The 21,395-nt window shown below is 37.3% G+C and overlaps 1 protein-coding gene across 6 annotated transcripts in view; it reads right to left on the bottom strand.

Moving 5' to 3' along the window:
• FBXL20 (F-box and leucine rich repeat protein 20) overlaps nt 1-21,395 on the bottom strand; it is a 93,496-nt gene that overhangs the window by 10,572 nt on the left and 61,529 nt on the right. For 4 of the 6 annotated variants that reach the window (XM_081582235.1, XM_081582233.1, XM_081582236.1 and 1 more), the window contains exons 3-9: nt 16,446-16,500; nt 13,464-13,538; nt 11,763-11,857; nt 11,210-11,278; nt 3,356-3,451; nt 1,696-1,822; nt 2-76 (exon numbers count right to left, since the gene is read on the bottom strand). In XM_081582235.1, the coding sequence (XP_081438361.1) occupies nt 2-76; nt 1,696-1,822; nt 3,356-3,451; nt 11,210-11,278; nt 11,763-11,857; nt 13,464-13,538; nt 16,446-16,500 (592 nt within the window). The remainder of the gene's footprint in view (nt 1; nt 77-1,695; nt 1,823-3,355; nt 3,452-11,209; nt 11,279-11,762; nt 11,858-13,463; nt 13,539-16,445; nt 16,501-21,395) is intronic. The other 2 variants (XM_081582234.1, XM_081582238.1) reach the window with 1 other exon arrangement.

Below are 21,395 nucleotides of genomic sequence, written 5' to 3'. Positions count from 1 at the left end.
CTAAGCAAGTCTGCAAGTTCAAAGTCACCAGTTCAGGACAGTGTGCACCTATGTACTTGAGAGCTTCATCTTCTAGCTAGAAAAATTAAAAAGAGAGAGAAAAAACTATTACTGATATTGCTTAATATTTTAAAACTTTAAAATCTTAAAGGTTTAAGAGTGTACATACACAGAGTGTACACATTCATCAATACATTTTAAATGTAGCCAACCAAGTTTCAAATGATCATATAAAAGTGCAATTCATATGATTAGTACAGTTATTAGTCTTTGTCATCAGTTTGCTACTGCTGCTAAGTCACTTCAGTCATGTCCGACTCTGTGAGACCCCACAGACGGCAGCCCACCAGGCTCTGCCATCCCTGGGATTCTCCAGGCAAGAACACTGGAGTGGGTTGCCATTTCCTTCTCCAATGCATGAAAGTGAAAAGTGAAAGTGAAGTCGCTCAGTTGTGGCCGACTCTTAGCGACCCCATGGACTGCAGCCTACCAGGCTCCTCTGTCCATGGGATTTTCCAGGTAAGAATACTGGAGTGGGGTGCCATTGCCTTCTCCGGTCATCAGTTTGGGCCACATTAAATTTATATCACCAAATCAAGGGGAAGATAAACACTGCCTAGTGTTCATGGATATTTCCTCTGATAAATTAAATATGCTTCAGAGCATTCTGCTGAAGGATTTTGAAACTAAAGTAACTTTCACATTTCTACACTCCATGTAAAGTTCCTTAACAAACTTTTGGGAGCAGGAGCTGAGAAAGGAATCTGCAGTTTATCTGCTGCTGGAAGATCACTGCTACGCATACAGTGCCGAGACCAGATGGCAAGTAACTTGACTATAATGATGCATCCCAATCAATATTTTTCAGGGTTCCATAAATAACCAGAACTTCAAGCTGTTGTTTTAAGGCAGTCATACTTTCGAAGCTCTGTTTCAAACAATGGGAAATCCTCCCATTATGGTGAAAGAATGAGGGAATTAAAAAAAAACAGAACCCAAGGCCTGGTTTTAGCAACCATTAGTAAAAAAAAGGGGAATAAGAGCATAGCCCTACTTTGTCAGTCACTTCTAAACCCACTCTTGATCATTTCCTTCCAGATGTTGTTACCATGTCAATTCCTTTTTTCCCCGCACTGTAAAACACTGAGATATTAAAAATTTTAATGACAAAATATGTTGGATTTGTGATGTGACTAGCAGGAAATAAGCATCAACACTATAAAATGTAGGTTGCTATAAACTTTGCACATTCAGCTCAAGGTCTCAGGGAGTGACAACCTGGCATGTTTTCTTTTCAGATTAAATTACATGAAATTCTTCTTGCCCACAGCACCTGTTCTATATGATTTTCTCTCCCCATCTTTGCCTCTCCTCAAAAACTTATCTTTGGTCAGGTGTTAATTCTTCTCCTTTATGGGGGGCCAGGCTGGGGGTGTGGGAAAGCCATGCTGCATGGCATGCATGATCTTAGTTCCTCAACCAGTGATTGAACCCATGCCCCCTTCAGTGGAAGGGTGGCTTCCAAGGAATTCCCTCTTCTACTTTTTCACTCTAGGGAAAACACTTTAATTTTTGGTAAGCATGGGTTTTTGGTCAATAACACACAACTACGTATCTCTCTAGCTAACATCTTAGGCTGCCCACCAAGCTCATGGTGCCTCTTCAATCTAAAGTAAGACAGGGAGTTATTATTACCTGTGTGCAGCCTTTTAAGAATAAGGCTTTAAGACCTCCACAGCCTCTCACTAGAGCTTGGATACCATCCTTGGTTACTTGGTCACACCAGGAAATGTTTAATTGCTCCAACAGTGGACATCCCTCACTTAGGAATAAAACAAAATGAAACAAACATATGACTAAATCCAACTCCAAAGGCACCAATGTCTCATTTAATTGGTTATTCCATAACAACAAAAGGCGCATTTATCAATGCTTGTGGTGTTCACGTGGGACTACACCACTAGGAGGGCTAGCTCAAATCTACCTTAATAAGCTCAAGCACAATGCTGTTTCTCAGATATATTAGATTTTATGGAGCTTTATACTTTTCAAAATATATTCTTTCTGCACTTAGCACAACTTTAACAATCTCAGATAGGAAATGGAAATTAAGTGATTCATCCAAGTTAACAGAGTATTTAATGAAGAATCAGATTCAATCTCAAATTTTTCTGTCAAACAATTCAAGAACTTATCAAAGCATTAGTAATGAGGACATGGAAAATTTCCTTTTAAAAATTACAAAGGATCTTCAAAATTTTCTTTTCTGGGACATATCTAGGGTATATTTTACACAGGCTGAATTTAGGATATATGATATTAGATCTCTGCCTTCTATCAAACACTATTTCATTTTCTGATTTCACATTTAAACTACAGAAGAATGCCAAGCTCTAAGGCATTCTTTGGAAAATACTCCTTTGTTTATAAAATAAAGCCAGGGATCTTGGTTCAAGTTCATTGTTCAGCATTAATAGTGTGACTTCAGGCAGTCACCTCAGGAAGTCTGCCAAAGCCTCTCTCAGACCAAGATTAGCAATAGCCCTTCTATGTTCTCCTCAAACTGATGCATTCATTTTTATCCTGCCACTTATTCCTCTGTAATACAACATACTTAAGTGTCTTTTTTCTTCTTCTAGACTCTGAGAAACTTAAGGGGTAGAAACAGTATCTTATTCAGTTACCTCCCACGGTTGAATTATAATTATTATTATTATTACTGGCATTCAGAAGTGTTTTAGATTTTGTCTAAAAAGTGTCTACCTCACAAGATTTTGAAATAAATGAGCTCATTTAAGTGAAGTGCTATAAACTATGAACACTGTTATACTGCCTTATTTACTACACCAACCAGCCTTAGATACATGTGTTCATAAGTATAGAAGGTATAGAAGGAGCCACATTTTCACATTACTTACACTCTACTTAACTAAATTTACATTTCTTCTTTTAATAGTTTAATTCTTATTATTCGTAAATGTAACTAATGCATGGGACCATAATCATTTATAAAAGGCTGATTAAAAAAAGTAAAAGTACAAAGAGAATGGGCACTTCACCCTCCTTTTAAGACATATCTTTTTGTAATGTACTTTTAAAAATTACATTTACATTAAAACAATTAAAACCTGAGTGCTTACTACATACAGAATCCTGTGCTAAGCACTTCATTCACGTACAAACTACTATTCTGTTCAGAAATCCTAGTTACTGCTAGTCATTTCACCTGAATTTGTCCTATAATTTGGGCAAGTGGTAAAACAAAGCATCAATTTTGAACCACAGTACATATCTATAAAACAAAAGTTTCCTTCAATTCCAACTTAAATAAGTATTTTTGTTTTAAGAAATTTACCTCAGAGCTTTTAGAGACATGTTTGTTATTGATGTACAGGAAGCCAAGTCAAGGTGCCTGAGTTTGGAACAGAACTTGCTAAGGCTAGTACATGTACTGAAAAAGGAGAAAATAATAAACAAATATGAACACAGTCTACTAAGCATATAATAATATTATACACAGTTCTCAATAAACAAATAAGAACACATCCTTAGAATTTCATACATGATTCTCATGTGTTACAAGAACTATAATATTTCCATACCCCAAATATTAATAAGAAGTAGTTATAAATCCAGAGACCTTTCACATTGAGGAAGAGGTAGGTTCTCAAAGGATAAAAAAAGTTGTGTTGTGTATAAGAATTTGCATGGGGTGAAGATCGTTCTTGATTCACATTTGGAAACATTAATAGCTATTGAAAATGACTACATTTGTGCTAATAAGAGATTTACAGGCATTTTGTAAATTCACCACACCAGAAAGCTAGCTAGAACATGCTAGCAAGTTGTGATACATGAAAACCAAAAGCTGTCTCTGCTCTTTCACTTAAATCTCTTTCTGTTCACGATAACCTTGTGCATGGCATTAACAAAATAATAAGATTTTTGCAAGGTATACTGAGGATGCACCAGTGTTAGGCTGAAACAAACTAAGTTATGTAATATTACTGCCTGCTTTCCTTTATGAATTTGTTAAAAGCTCTTTTCTCACAGTGGTTAAGTTCCTCATTAAAATTTTTTTTTAGTTATGGAAAATCTCAAATATATTCTCAAGACTAAACAACAGAGAATGTACATATACCATCATTAAACTCTGACATTTATCAATATTCTACTATTGCTATTTCATCCATTTCCTTTTTTCTCTTGTTCTAATTTTTTAGAGCAAATCTGAGACATATTATTTCACCTGTAAATATTTCAGGACATATTTCTAACATGTAAGGATTTTAATTCCTTAATGTCTGACATCCACTCTGTGTTCAACTTTTCCCAAATGTATCATAAATGCCTTTGTCAAACTTCCTCCTGTGGTTTTATTCTGCAGTTTAGTAATGAACACTCTTCTTTGTGTTCATTAGCCAATCATCTCTTTCCTTGGTGAAATGTCTATCTAAGTGCTTAGGGCTTTTCTTTTCAATTGATTAATTTTTTTGGGGGGGGCCACACTGTGTGGTATACCTTCGATACCTGACCAAAGATCAAACCTGTGCCCCATGCAATAGATGTGCGGAGTCTTGACCACTGGACCACGAGGAAAGTCCCAGGCCTATTTTTAATTGGATTGCCTTGTTATTATTGACTGTAAGAACTTTCTCTATACCAGTTCAGTTCAGTTCAGTCGCTCAGTCGTGTCTGACTCTTTGCAATCCCATGGACTGCAGCATGCCAGGCCTCCCTGTCCATCACCAACTCCCAGAATTTACTCAAACTCATGTCCATTGAGTGAGTGATACCATCCAACCATCTCATCCTCTGTCGTCCCCTTCTCCTCCCGCCCTCAATCTTTCCCAGCATCAGAATCTTTTCAAATGTGTCACTTCTTCACATCAGGTGGCCAAAGTATTGGAGTTTCAGCTTCAATGAATACTGAATGAATATTCACGACTTCCAATGAATATTCAGGACTGATTTCCTTTAGGATAGACTGGTTTCATCTCCTTGCAGTCCAAGGGACTCTCAAGAGTCTTCTCTAACACCACAGTTCAAAAGCATCAACTCTTCGGCGCTCAGCTTTCTTTGTAGTCCAACTCTCACATCCATATGTGACCACTGGAAAAACCATAGCCTTGACTAGACGGACCTTTGTTGGCAAAGTAATGTCTCTATTTTTTAATTTGCTGTCTAGGTTGGTCGTAACTTTTCTCCCAAGGAGTAAGCATCTTTTAATTTCATGGCTGCAATCACCATCTGCAGTGATTTTGGAGCCCAAAAAAATAAAGTCAGCCACTGTTTCCTCAACTATTTGCCATGAAGTGATGGGACCAGATGCCATGATCTTAGTTTTCTGAATGTTGAGCTTTAAGCCAACTTTTTCACTCTCCTCTTTCACTCTCCTCAAGAGGCTCTTTAGTTCTTCACTTTCTGCCATAAGGGTGGTGTCATCTGCATATTTGAGGTTTCTGATATTTCTCCAGGCAATCTTGATTCCAGCTTGTGCTTCCTCCAGCTCAGCATTTCTCATGATGTACTCTGCATATAAGTTAAATAAGCAGGGTGACAATATACAGCCTTAACATACTCCTTTCCAGATTTGGAACCAGTCTGTTGTTTCACGTCCAGTTCTAACTGTTGCTTCCTGACCTGCATACAGGTTTCTCAAGAGGCAGGTCAGGTGGTCTGGTATTCCCATCTTCTTCAGAATTTTCCACAGTTCATGGTGATCTACATAGTCAAAGGCTTTGGCATAGTCAATAAAGCAGAAATAGATGTTTTCCTGTAACTCTCTTGCTTTTTCGATAATCCGACAGATGTTGGCAATTTGATCTCTGGTTCCTCTGCCTTTTCTAAATCCAGCTTGAACATCTGGAAGTTCTCGGTTCACGTACTGGCTTGGAGAATTTTGAGCATTACTTTACTAGCATGTGAGATGAGTGCAACTGTGTGGTAGTTTGAGCATTCTTTGGCATTGCCTCTCTTTGGGATTGGAATGAAAACTGACCTTTTCCAGTCTTATGGCCACTGCTGAGTTTTCCAAACTTGCTGGTATATTGAGTGCAGCACTTTCACAGCATCATCTTTCAGGATTTGAAACAGCTCAACTGGAATTGCATCATTTCCACTAGCTTTGTTCGTAGTGATGATTCCTAAGGCCCACTTGACTTCACATTCCAGGATGTCTGGCTCTAGATGAGTGATCATACCATCGTGATTATCTGGGTTGTGAAGATCTTTTTTGCGTAGTTCTTCTGTGTATTCTTGCCACCTCTTCTTAATATCTTTAGCTTCTGCTTTCTCTATATATTCTTGATATATAATTTAATGGTTTTCAGTGTAGAAATCTGGTACTTCTTATTCTCAGTAGGTTTTTCATGGAAGCTTTTGATTATACTAAGCAAAGTCCCTTCTACTCTTTGTTGCTTTTTTTTTGGGCTGTGCCACTCAACTTGCAGGATCTTAGTTCCCCAATGAGGGATTGAACCTGCGCCCCAGCAGTGAAAGCACTGAGTCCTAACCATTTGAACCACCAGGAGATTCCATGCTGAAAACTTTTATCATAAATGAGTGTTAAAGAGTTTGTTATGTGCTTTTACTGCATCTAATGAAACATTAATTATCTACTATTGCATAGCAAATTACCTTAAAACTGAGCAGCTTGAAATAATAATTATTATCTCAGTTTTCATGAGTCAGGAATATGTGCACAGGCAGCCTAGCAGGGTGACTTGGACTCAGGATCTCTCACAAGGCCACCATCAAGCTGGAATCATCTCAAAGGTAGCTAGATACTGATTCCCTTCCAAGCTCATTTAGGTTAAGTGGAGGTTGGCAGACTTAAGATGACCCAATTTCAAGCTTCCCCATTTGGTTTTTGATAGAATTCGTTCTTGCTGGCTCTTGGCCAGAGACCTCAGTTTCTTGCCACATGGGCCACTCCACAGAGCTACTCACAAGAGGGCAGAATGCCTCCCCAGAGCTGGAGAAGAAAGTAGAGCAAGATAGAAGACACAGTCTTTTTGGAACCTAATCTCCAAAGTGATACCCAATCTCTTTTGCAGTACTCTATTGTTAGAAATGAGACACTATGTCCAGTGTACACTCAAGGGGAAAAGATTACACAAAAGTGCAAACAGGAAGAGGCAGTGATTATTTGGGGGCCAGTTTAGAAGCTGTCCATCACAATGAAAACGATCAGGTGGTTTTTGTCCTTTATTCATTCCAGAGGACAGTAAATCTCAGCAGCTGCTTATTTTTGTATGTCCAGGAAGTCAAGAATGGTTTTGGCATTTTTAAATGGTTGAAAGAAAGTCAAAAGAAGATATTATTTTGTGACATGTGACATTAAATGAAATTAAAATCTCAGCAACATGTGGTAAAGTTTTATTGGAGAAGAGCCATGTTCATTTGTTAACATACTATCTGTGGCCACTTTGTAAAACATGGCAGAGTTGAGTAGCTGTGACAGAGACTACATGGCCAACAAAGCCTAAAATATTTCCTTATCCATCCCAATACAGAAAAGTTTGTTGTTCTCTGCTTTATTCTAATTATTATGAAAAATTACATTAATTGATTTTCAGATGTTAAATCACACGTATTTCTGGGATAAATCCCACTTAGATAAGATCCAACCCTTTTATATGTTGCTGGATTCAGTTTGCTACAATTTTATTAAGTATTTATCCATCTCTGTGTCTGAGGAATATAGTAGACTTCCTTTTATTGTGATGTTTTTGCTTGGCTTTGGTATCAGAAAAATACTGGCTGCATAGGACAAGTTATGAATTATTTCCTCTTTTACTTTATGAGTGAATTTGAGTATTAGTATTCTTCCTTCTTTTGATGGACTCACCAGTGAAGTCATATGGGCCTGGGCTTTTTTTGTGTGTGGAACAATTTTGAATTATTGTATTTACTTCTATAGATTTATTCAGACTATTAATCTGTACTGCCCAAGGAATTGGTCCATCTCACCTACGTTGTCTGATTAAATTTATGATATTACCTGACAAACATTTCATCTTGCCTGCTTTTGACAATTCGAGTCTACCCTTTTATTTTCTTAGTCTAGGTTTGTCAATTAAAAAAACTTTTTTCAGTAATTATTAATTTTGTTACTGTTTTTGTTTTCCTGTTTCAATGATATCAATTCTAATATTTCTTTTTCCTTCTGCTTGCTTTGGGCTTTGCTCTTCTTTTTGCTAAGTTTTAAAAAAATTTTATATATTTATTTTTGGCTGTGATGGGTCTTCGTTGCTACATGTGGGCTTTCTTTAGTTGGGGCAAGCAGGGGCTACTCTTCGCTGTGGTGTGCCAGCTTCTCACTGCTGTGGTGTCTCTTGTGGAGTATGGGCTCTCGGGTGAGCAGGCTTCAGTAGTTGCAGTGCACAGGCTTAGCTGGTCTGTGGTAGGTGGAATCTTCACGGACCAGGGGTCAGACCCTCATCCCCTGCATTGGCAGGCAGATTCTTAACCACTGGATCACCAGGGAAGTCCTTTTCTAATTTCTCACTGGTGAAGGCTGTTACTGGTAAGAGCAATCTCGCTTTCCTCTTTTGTGACACAAGATTGCAGAGTTGTATTAATATTTTGGCCACATCACATAAATGTTGGTAGCTTTTCATTTTCATTCAGTTCAAAATTACACAGAAGCGTGATGGTGAATTTCCAAAGATTCTGTTGAGGATTTCTAGTTTAATTTTCTAGTTCTGGTTGAAGAATATATTTTGAATGATTTTAATCTTCTTAAATTAAGACTTATTTAGTAGCCCAATCTATGCTCTATCCTAGAGAATGTTCCAAGTATGTTTGTAAAGAATGTTTATTCTGTAATCATTGGGTGGAGTGTTCTATCTGCACAGTATGCATTTTTCCATCTGTTTACTTTCAACCTATTTGTGTATTTCAGTCTAAAGCTTGTCTCTTATAGACAGCACAAACTGGGTTTTGTTTTTTAATCTATACTGACAATCTGTCTTTTGGATGAAGTGTTCAGTATGTCCATATTTAATACAAATTATTTTTTTAATCTTTTTTTTTGGGGGGGGTGCCATGCTGCATGGCATGTAGAATCTCAGTTTCCTGACCAGGGAAACCCCTGCATTGAAAGCATGGAGTCTTAGTCACTGGACCACCAAGGAAGTCCTAGTAAAATTATTGATATGGTTAAATTTTCTCTCCCATTCTGTAATCTTTTTCTGTTTGTTTCATGCCTTCCTTAAGTTTGTTTTCTGTCTCTCCTTTACTGTCTTCTTGTATCAGGTGTACAGTTTCAATTCCTCTGTTGATTTTTTTACCTTTTTCCCTGAGTTATTTTCTTACAGTTTGCTCACAGAATACAATATGTATCTTAATTTACCACAATCTATTTCAGAACAGTAACTTAATTCTCACAAAACATAAGCATTTTACTCCAATATGTAATGGTTCTCTCCTCTCTCCTTTGTGCTATTATTTTCATATGTTCTAACATATTTTATATATTACTCCTATAAATATCATAGATCTATCAATACTGTTGTTGTTGTTCAGCTGCTCAGTCATGTCCGACTCTTTGTGACCCCATGAACTGCAGCATGTCAGGCTTCCCTGTCATTCACCGTCTCCCAGAGCTTGCTCAAACTCATGTCCATCAAGTCGGTGATGCCATCCAGCCATCTCATCCTCTGTCCTCCCCTTCTCCTCCTGCCCCCAATCCTTCCCTGCATCGGGGTCTTTTCCAATGAGTCAATTCTTTGCACGAGGTGGTCAAAGTATTGGAGTTTCACCTTCAACATCAGTCCTTCCAATGAACACCCAGGACTGATCTCTTTTAGGATGGACTGGTTGGACCTCCTTGCAGTCCAAGGGACTCTCAAGAGTCTTCTCCAGCACCACAGTTCAAAAGCATCAATTCTTTAGCACTCAGCCTTCTTTATGGCTGCCTTATTTAAGTTCTGGCAATTCTTCTTCAGTTCAGTTTCCCAGCAATTGTTCTTTCCGTTTTAGATATTCTTTGCCCAGCTTTGTGGGGTCTCAATATGTGCATATAGAGTTTACTATTCAACCAAATTTATGAAGATTTCTGTAGTCTTTTTTTGAGTAGCTTCCCTCTTTCCAGACACCTGTTTAGTCACTTTGGTCTCGCAGAACTTTGATCTCTTTCTCTTCAAATCAGACAGAACTTTGTGCCCTGCTTGCGTTCCTTCTCCTGTACCATTATCTCAAAAATGCTACCAAGCAGAAAGCGACGACCATCATAAGGTTCACCTCATTTGTTTCTCAGCTCTGCTCTGCATGTTGTCCAACATTTCAGACTGCTTGCTTTCTATGTTTTGTACAGTTTTAGAGTTGTTCACAGCAGGAGGGCAGTGACTGTTCTATCAGAAGCAGAGGTCTCCACCCTTGATTTTTAAAGTCTGTATCTTTTTTCTTTTAAACTATATTTAATATACTGCTAAAGTCACTAGAACATGCAAAATTCTGAACATTAACCTGTGGTTATTTGATGATTTTAAGATACTTAGATTTATGAATTTAATGTGCTTATGTTAAAAGCTTTTATTTTTCAGAAATGCTTATTTTAGTAATGCATATTGGGACTTCCCTGGTGGAGCAGCAGGTAAGAATCCTCCTGCCAATGCGGGGGACATGGGTTCCATCCCTGGCCTGAGAAGATTTCATATGTTGCAGAGCAACTAAACTCGTGTGCCACAACTAGCGAGTCTTCATTCCAGAGCCCTCAAGCCTGCATGCTGCAACTACTGAAGCCCGTGCCTAGAGCCTGTGCTCTGCAACGAGAGGCCACCACAATGAGAAATCCCCACACCGTAACAGAGAGTAGCCCCCACTTGCCACAACTAGAGAAAGGCTGCTCAAAAGCGACGAAGACTCAGTGCAAAAAAAGAAATGCATATTTACATTGTTTAGGAATTTTTCACAATAAGATAAAAGAGTGGGGGTATAGAGAAAACAAAACTAGCAATATTACTAAATAATATCAAGTAACTTAGGTTTCATTTTAAGTTTCAAGGAAGAATTTGAGCCAAATTCCAAAATAAGCTTCTTGTTCCATTTCTAACTTTAAAATCACTTTCTCTTTCTTGAAACATCTTTTCTCTATAAAACCAAAATGAAATTTACTAAATATATTTAGGAGCCTGCATTAAAAGCTAGTATAGGCAGGACACAATGGGCTATGACTTACCCTTCTAAAACATAAAATACTTACGCATCTGTAGTCTTTGTACACCCATTGAGATTCAGTACTTCAATGTTCCTACAGTTTTGTGCAAAGGTTCTTTACAGGAAAGAAACAAAGTAAAGGGTCTGAGGCAAAATGTGCACCACACAATTCCCAGCATTAAAAAAATAATAGAAGATATAAAACAGCAAACCTGGATATTAGTACAGAAAGTCATTAACAGTTACAAATAAATTAATTTTCAACCATAAACTTTTAAAACTCAATCTTTTTGTCAACCAAAGTTAAAATTATCTGCACTTGGATTAAACAAACAAACTTTACTCAAGGCCCCAAATGAACCATTTATACTATGGGAAAGCTGGTTTTTTGGGGGGGAGCATGTGTTCTTGTTTTATTCCCAAAACCATACATCCTACTACTGGATATTTGTTTCATAAGCAATGAATGTGTATTTGGGTTCAGAACAGCTTAAGAATACGCAAACTATCCCAGCCTTTTTTGGGTGAGATGCTGCTGGGTCTCACGTTGTTTTTTACTTCAGTCAGTAACATCAGTTAATCAGTAGTTATGTTTTTACCTTAAAGCATTGTCTCCTACTCCAAGACACCCACGAAGACTTAACTTTCGTAAAAAGCCCCCACACCTTTTTGAAATATTCTCCACTACCCGGCCCTGTAAAAAAAGAGAAGATAGGTATACAAAAAAATAAGCCACCACATCGTTTTTGAAAAGAACACATTCTCATTTTTAAAATGCTTCTAACTCATTTTAAAAACCTAATTAAATCAAATCAGCTTTATTGATCTATTTAAAATATGCCTAAACTCTATATTGTTATTTATTTTGTTCATCTTTAAGTTACTTTGTATTTGAGGAAATGGTGCTCTGTAGTTCTCTTATGTGACTGTATTATTGTTTCTGTATATTTACTATAGTACTCTAAATACAGCAGAGACTCAATGAACACTTAACAAAAGCTTGCTGAATGATTTTGTGGGTTATGTTGCTTTAAACATTTACATCCATGAAGATAAAGAGAATGGGGAACAAAAATCCACCATGTTGATGGCTATTATTTTAAAAGTACTTTCTGAAGATAATGGAAAAGTTCATGTGAGGTTTCTTTAACTTCTTACATGAATCCTGAAGACAACTAAGCTGCATTAATACTTTAAAAACAAAAACAAAAACCCAACTGAGTTGAAAAAAATCTAAACCTAAATCTTACTTAATCCTTGTAACACAGTGAGGAAGCTATGATTTGCACTCTTCAGATGAGAGAACCAAGGACCACAAAGTTAAAATTCAGGTTAAAATAATATAAGCTTAAGCCATTCTCCATTTGAGAAAACAGGCAATACTAAGGATGAAATATGAGGGAGAAATGAGAAGGGAAAAAAAAATCTCTCCACAGCAAAAGTAATCCAATAAATTTTTCTGGAGAATGAAAGAAAAACTATCTGTAGGCTCTCCTAGAACTCAAAATGCTCATCAAGAAGAATTTATGCAAATATTATGCCTCAGTAGTCATGTATGGATGTGAGAGTTGGACGGTGAAGAAAGCTGAGCACAAAAGAACTGCTGCTTTGAACTGTGGTGTTGGAGAAGACTCTTGAGAGTCCCCTGGACTGCAAGGAGATCCAACCAGTCCATCCTAAAGGAGATCAGTCCTGGGTGTTCATTGGAAGGACTGATGTTGAAGCTGAAACTCCAATACTTTGGCCACCTCATGCAAAGAGTTGACTCACTGGAAAAGACCCTGATGCAGAAAAGGATTGGGGGCGGGAGGAGAAGGGGAGGACAGAGGATGAGATGGCTGGATGGCATCACCGACTTGATGGACATGAGTTTGAGTGGACTCCAGGAGTTGGTGATGGACAGGGAGGCCTGGCGTGCTGCGATTCATGGGGTCGCAAAGAGTTGGACACGACTGAGCGACTGAACTGAACTGAAATGAAGTTCTTAACTTCACTTATTTTTCCATAAACGGATATAAAAAGACTTCCTAAAAAGAGCAAACACAGGTCCATATTTCCACAACAAAAACAAAAACTTAGTAATAAATAATTTACTATTATTTCAGTAAAATAATTTTGCTTATTCTCAAGAGCTGAACAAGTTCTTGGGCAACACTGCAGGCTCTCATAAAATTCGGATGCACTAAAATTAATGGTTTCTCTCTCCGGGGAAAGGAAATTTATATAGCTGAGGCTAATTTGTTCCATGCTGTAATTACATTCTAACAAGAGAAATGGGGCCACACACCACATAATTATACCTCAATATCCCTCTGGAAATCAAACAGGTCAATTCGCTGCCAGTTACTGCCATCCAAAGCCAGAACATTCCAGGCCTATTTTGAAGAAAAAGACACAAAATGAGCAGAAGCTGAAATGAAGGGAAAAAGCCAGCAAAATCCAAGTTCAAAAGTCAACCTACTAATGATTGAAATTGTCCAAAAAATGTCTCAGCACCCCCATCATTAACTCCCAAAAGGTGAGTCTCATTTCTGATTCATGTTTTATTGTCCAAGTAGATTATCTCATAAATGAGTGGGTACAGAAATTAGCAGCTGTGAAAGATCTTACATTAGGGGACTGGGGAAAGGACAGGTTGTAATAAGGACCATAGTCAGAGACTGTTTTCTAACTGGAATTTCAAATTTCAAAATGAGACGATCCAGCTGGTGAAAAGCAAGTCTGTTACTCTAGGAACAAGGTGAGGATGAAACCAAAAAAAGAAGATGGACTCTGAATGTACTGTGTTCAATACATATACCATGTTCAATAAAAATACGCTAATCCATAGCATCACTTGTTTGGACCTGAAACTGTGACCTGGATTTACAAAAAAGACATTATCATTTCTCTATATACGTGACAGAGACTTTAATACTTTCCTCATTACCAATTAGCTCACTCAGGCATGCTTTTCAATTGGTCATCTTTCCTTTCAACTTGATTCAATGGTAATTTTAAAAACAGTGCAAGTTTTTAGACTTCTCATACATTTCTTTAATTAGCTAAAGAGAGGCAAGAAAGCTTTTCAGGATAAGGTGAAAAATGACTCCACAGAGTTAACTTCCTATGGATCATTCTGCATTGTATTTTAATCAGAAAGCCTTTAAAAGTTTTTCTTATTAAATTTAAAGTGTATACAAAAGTCTTAATCCTGTTAAGTCATAAACTGAGAGTATCATCTCCTTCTACAACAATTCAAAACACAGATTCAATACTGAAATTGTAAAAAGGGAACTGCAGGTACACTTTCAAGTCCCAGGTAACTGTCATACAACCAGCAAGACATATGCCAGGGGTACAGAGGAAAACAAAGTCATTATTCTAGAAATCTTTAAGGTTCTCTTAGGATTTCAATGTTACTTCTCATTTTGTGGCTTCATATTTTTCTAATTTTTTTTTCTCCTTTTTTCTTTTAAAACATTTTATTTATCTTTTATTAGCTGTGCTGGGTCTTCGTTGCTGTGTGGGCTTTTCTCTAGGTGAAGCAAGTAGGGGCTACTTTCTAAGTTGCAGTGTGCGGGCTTCTCATTGCGGTGGCTTCTCTTGTTGCTAAGTACAAGCTGTAGGGCATACAGGATTCAGTAGTTGTGCTTCCTGGGCTCTAAAGCACAGGCACAACAGTTGCGGCACACAGGCTTAGTTGTTCTGTGGCATGTGGGATCTTCCTGGATCAGGGATCAAACCTAGTGTCTCCTGCACTGGCAGGCAGATTCTTTATCACTGACCCATGAGGGACACCCTCAATGGGTTCTTAAATGGCTCCATGGGAGACAAGAGATAAAACTTGCAAAGATCATGTGTTCACTAGATTCATGGGCTAAATATACCTCTGATTTGGCTTGATATTTCTCATTTCCTCACACTACTTTTTTCAGCAAGCAGGAAACATGCTAAACTGAGACTAAAATTAGGAATGACAGGTTTCTCTCCAGAGTTTTTTTTTTTTTTAAAGCACATTAACGAAATACTTCAAGTACAGAGAGTAACAGGTTAACTACCGATGAACCAACAGTACAGATTTAACGAAGACTGGCATTGTGCTTCCTTTTAAGTTAAAACACATTAAGAAGGAAGAACCTGAACATGAAAACAATTAAAACTCACTCAAATCAACACTCTTGAGATGAGACTCTGCTACTGAACAGGTTTAGACACCGGACTGGGAATTTTCTTTCTCAGTGATGACCTCAGCTTCAAATGTAGACAGAAAAGAATCCCCAACTCATTTGTACCAGCTATGACTAGGGCAACGACTTAGGCACCAGGAATAGAAATGTCATGAATAGAAATCATCAAAATATGACTGCCTGTTTCCTAAATAGCTGATACACAGTTTCAGTATGGCTTTACGATGTAGAAATTAGAGTTAGCAAGATAAGGTGAATTTTCTATGCTAAGTTTTGTGCTTTTTTTGTTCCCTGAGGAAACTGGTATTGGAAATTTGAAGGAAAACCTGTCTTCACAAAGATAAATACTCTGATATATAACCCTATTACATACTCAGCACCTACAACTATACCTGGCACATAGTAGGTTCTCAATAAATATTTGTTAAACAATCAAAAAGCCATTGTCCATTTTATAAAAAGGTGGTAATTATATGTATTCACTCACTTATATCTATATTACAAAAGAGACTAGGAATGGTTCATAATGTAATTTTCCCACAACAGAGATTCTATTCTTAGTATTAGCGGCAACAATAAGATTATGATATTTCACTGTTTTGTCACAGTAATGTCAATTGTCAAAAGTTGGTAAGTAAGAGTAATGCAGAAACTGACTTTGAGAAAGGAATTTGGTTTGCTCTATAATTTCTTAGAAATTAAATTCTAGTTATAACCCTTTGAGAAAAAAATACCAGGAGAGAACAAAAGCTTTCCATGTATATACATAAAATGAAGTAACTGGAAAACATAATGAAACACTGTATTATTACAGTTCTAAGTAAAGTCTAATCTTTTAATTTGCATGGTTAATATGCTTTTCCCTTGAAGATGCTTTCTCTGCATGTATTATAGAAATAGTCAAGAGTTTCAAAAAATTAAAGTTAGAAACAATATATACAGTAGAGTTCCACTGTAGAATTAACATGGGTTCAGGTATGCCATGGGTGCAACAACATCCTTGGAAATATAACACACAACTACCATCTGAAGTAAATGGTTCTTTTGCTACAGAAGCTGATTATCATTAATGTCAGGAAAGGATGCTCTTCTAATCATGTCAGCCATTCTTACCCTGGAGACCTGAGCACAGCGACACAAGGTAACAACATCCAGAAAAGAAAATATCCTAAAAAGAGATGGAGAAAAATTTTACTATACATTATATGATGAAGGAGTTTCTCTTGATTTTTGCCTATAAGTAACTGGCTATGTTAACACATGCACAAAAAGACAGAACTCCTTTAATAAATAATCACACAAAAAGCTGAAGCAATTTATAAAGATTAATACTACCCATATAAAACATAGGGGAGAAAGTCATCTTTTACCTGATAATGTTATGTGTAAGTACAAGTTCAATCATTCACATCAAGGGATGATAAAATATTTCCAATACATTTTTTTAAAGTAAAAAAACAATTTCTACACTCTTGATTATCAAAAGAAAGAGGCAAGGGGAGGGTTACCTTTATAACAATTTTAGTTATGCAGGGAAGAAAATAGAATACTGGTAACACCTAAAAATTAGCAACTATAAAATGTTAAATCCCTATATATTTAATTCCAATTTGGGAAATTGTAAAACTCATTTAATACATCAATGTCAGGAAACACCACCTAAATTTTTTCTCAGTCTTAGACAGTTTAGTATTATTGTCGAGACTCTCTTAGAGAGTTTAAGTAATATTACTGAAGCATTATTATTTAAAATAATTAACTTGCCTAAAGAATGATAGAGCTTCCCTCATAGCTCAGTTGGTAAAGAATCTGCCTGCAGTCGATTCCTAGGTCGGGAAGATCCTCTGGAGAAGGAAATGGCAACCCACTCCAGTATTCTTGCCTGGAGAATCCCATGGACAGAGGAGCCTGGAGGGCTACAGTCCATGTGGTTGCAAGAGTTGGACACGACTTAGCAAATAAACCACCACCACCACCGAAGAATTATAACTCTCTATACCATAAGCCTCCCATAAAAACAGGTCAGAGCATCCTGGGACTTGAGCTTCAAGGTCTCCTTACTCATGAATACCTTTAAAGGTCATTTTGATCTGAATAACAAGTGAAGCTCTTCTGCAGGTGGCAAAAGGTACAATATAGCATGTACGTTAAAGATGATATTCCTTGAGATAGCTGGAGATACTGGAGTGTTACAAAATGGAGGTCAACAAGTATCAATGTGGAGATGAAGGCTACATTTTCTATTCCAAGTTACTGTAATAGAACAAACTATTTGGTGATTAGAGGCTGTCAATCACATTTTAGAACTTGGAATAAACTGAGTTAATATTTACAGCAGACAGAAAGTTATGTACATTTTGTAAATAAAGTTTTTTAAAACTATTTTTTAATTTGGTATACATAACGTGAAACTTATAGTTAGCCACTTTTAAATGCACAGTTCAATGGTATGAAGTACATTCGCACTGCTGGACAACCACCACCATAGCCATCTCAAGAACTTTCTCCTTTTCCCAAGCTGAAACTCTAGACACGGTGAACAGCGACTCCTCATTTCCCTCTCCCCCAGCTCCTGGCAACCACCATTCTACTTTGTTTCTCTATGAATCTGACTACTCTACATACTTCATATGAGTGGAATCATATAGTATTTGCCTTTTTGTTACAGGCTTCTTATTTCGTGTCTTCAAGGTTCATCCGTGCTGTCTTACTGCCTTACTTTTAAAAGCTGAATAATATTCCAATGTATACATATACCACACTTTCTACATCTGTCCATAGATGGAAAGTAAGAATGCCTTTCTTGATCCCTTGAGGTGACCCTGCTACAACCCTGATGGCTCTCTTTAATAAAATAAAATTTCCATCTTTTTAAATACTGATTACAAACTCCATTCCCAAATAAATATATACACTATCAATCTAGGTACCTCAATTCCTAAAACAGTAAGTTTACCTAATGCAACAAACCTTCTTACACTGCTTAATGCTGCTGCTTTTCCCTGTCATCCACTATATACTATCTTTTTTGTGGAGCTTCCTCTAGATCCCATTTCTGCCAAATCACCGGTAATCCCTAAGTAATTTGCATAAATATAATGTTACACATGGCGGGGACACAGGAGAGAAATTTTAGATAATGGATCCTAGTTAGACTAGGTTTAGTAACCTTTCAACAGAAAGGTTCTCCACAAAATAAAGCATAATAGACAAGACATGAAACCTCAGGCTAGAGGTCAAACGTAGACCTAGGAGACTCTCTGAAGCACATATCCCAACAACCATAATTCCATTCTTAGAATGAACTGTCTGGGGTTCTTAACGTCAAACTTCCCTTGAGTTGGCTTTTCACCTGGATTTGACATTATGCTACATTAAAAAGAGAGAAAGAAGCCAAATATAGTCTCTGTGCTCCTCTATGGCAATAACAGTTTGGACTTTCCAGTCCTGATCTGGCTTCCTAGTAAGATAGATGTGATAAGCTTCTGTGCTTGAAAGTTAAAGTCGCTCAGTCTCGTCCGACTCTTTGTGACCCTATGGAATTCTCCAGGCCAGAATACTGGAGTGGGTAGCCTTTCCCTTCTCCAAGGGATCTTTCCAACCCAGGGATCAAACCCAGGTCTCCCACATTGCAGGCGGATTCTTTGCTACCTGAGCCACAAGGGAAACCCAAGAATACCAGAGTGGGTAGCCTATCCCTGCTCCAGGGGATCTTCCCGACCCAGGAATCGAACCAAGGTCTCCTTCATTGAAGACGGATTCTTTACCAACTGAGCTATCAGGGAAGCCTAAGATGGATGTGATAAGCCTCTGTGCTTAAATCCCTTCAACCACTCCACAGTCTAAATGTCTGCTATTATTTAGTAACTTCTGACTTCTACTTGTCCTGTGTAGTTGACAGGAGAGACAATTACCTTTAGAAACCCAAATATAAAGACTGATGGGATAAGCTGCTAGAGTTTTAGTTACAGTGACTGGGTGCTGGAGGATGGTGAAGAGGAGGCTCACAGAGAGCATTTATTCTTCTAAATATGGTTAACATTAATTTAAACTAAAAAAATCACTATAATTTTACGTATGCATTTGTAGGATAAGTCAAGGTGAAATGATACTATTTTTATATGACAGGTAAGAACAGTAAAACTACATTATACTGTTTTTCATCATCTTCAGGCTTGGTACTTTACACTGCAACCCTTTACACAATTCCTTCTTGAGGATACCTATTATCCATAACCAAAATGATTATGATCAAAGAGATAAGAAAACTGAGGGAGAATGAAAGGGTCTGTTACTACTGAAGGATCCTGCTTGACTGCTTCAATGAAAGTCTTTCCCCATCTCTTATCAAGAGATTGTTGAAAAATTGGCCTAGATTTAGGCCACCCAAGTTTAAGCAAAGTAGGTCTCATCTTCTCCATTCAAGCAAAAAGACTTTGGCTAGGTTTCTGAAATATAATGTGGAAGAAGTTAGGGTCTAATTATAAGTAGATCTTATAGCCATATAAAAAAAAAAAAAAAAAAGATGTGCATGGTCCTGGAGGACGTATTCCGAAAGTATTCAGAATTTCTGAGTGTGGAGCCCAGATATCTGCAGAATTTTTTTAAAAAACCAATCTCTCCAGGTGATTCTTATGAATATTATATAAAGGTGATAATTCATGATTTTCAAAAACATTTATAAAAGATGTGCAATTCAGATATTTTTAAAGCAAACTGCAGACAACTACACCTTCATGTTTTTAACCCCCTGATCATGGACTGAAATACACCAGGGTAGAGAGATGACAACAGTGGATAACAGCAAAGCTTTTTCATTGATTGACAATTCAAATCTCTAGATGAAGAGGAATTTTTTGGTTAATCCATACCCACTAACAAAAAATGAATGTCAAAGATGGCATCTGCCTGAGTTTGAGATCTAATACTCAAAAGAAGTCAAAGTCAAGAATCATTCTTCAGTCAGAACTCGTTTTAAAGATTCAAAAAGAAGGATGGGGATGGGGCAGAAAGGAGGGACATATCTCCTGTAGATCTATCTGATCGCTGATCATGTTTGTTTTATATAGTCAGAAATAAACAAAATTCAGTTCTACTTCTGGTCATGGCTGAGTAAGTTTCCACTGGACTAACTTTCTAGATACAACATCAAATTGTGAACAAAATATAAAAACAACCATCTGAAAGCAACAGAGTGAACAAATGCAGGCAGTTATTAAAGGGGAAAAGGGAACGAGCGACTCTCCAGGTGTTTTGGTTTTTTCATGGGTTTTATACTGAGGACAGGTTGTACTTGGGGCTCTTAGAATTTGAATAGAAATCTGTGAAGGGGAATCAAGAGCAGAGTTGGGAGCAACCATAGGCAACAGGAAGTGAGGAGAGAAAGGAAAGAGAATGAGGTGAGGGAGCACAAATTTCGTCCAAACCCCCAAGAGACCTCTGAGTACTGCGTGTGGTGGAAACACTTCAAGCTGCTAAATTTAGAAGAACTGAACTTGCATTTCAGGGGCCACCTACAACATGGGACACAAAGTTTGTAGGTTGGGGACAGCCAAGTTACCTATCTGCTAAAAATAAACAAATGAATACACTGAATAAAACTCCAAATTGAATACACAGAGATGAATAAAATGAACTAAAATACTTTAAATGAATAATATAAAAAAAGAGAACCAATGTAACTTTTGAACTCTGTATTTTCTGTATATCACCAGGCAAAAGACCAAAAACAAACGAACTCATACCAAAAAATTATAAATAATGAACTCTAATTAGATTTTTCACAGTGTAATGGGTTATTTCATGTGTAATCTAAGACTGAGTAGATAAGTAATTATATTGTAGACAGAGTCATATTTCTCCCTTAGAGTAGAAGAGTCATATCATGCCCATAAATATGGAAAGGAGAGCTAAAATGAGCCTGAAGGTATTAGACTAGGATTGGAGGTGTTAGTATAAATTGGTTATGTAGGAGAATTGTCATGTTTAATCTATCTATTTGTCATGCGAGTGTATGCTCCTCGGTTCTTGTCTCGACACAACAAAGATTCAGAGTGACGTATT

Source organism: Giraffa tippelskirchi, chromosome 3, assembly GCF_054371585.1.
Source record: "Giraffa tippelskirchi isolate mGirTip1 chromosome 3, T2T-mGirTip1v1.2.pri, whole genome shotgun sequence".
Classification (NCBI taxonomy): domain Eukaryota; kingdom Metazoa; phylum Chordata; class Mammalia; order Artiodactyla; family Giraffidae; genus Giraffa; species Giraffa tippelskirchi.
Note: the sequence above shows the minus strand (reverse complement) of the source record. Positions and strands in the feature narration are given on the sequence as shown.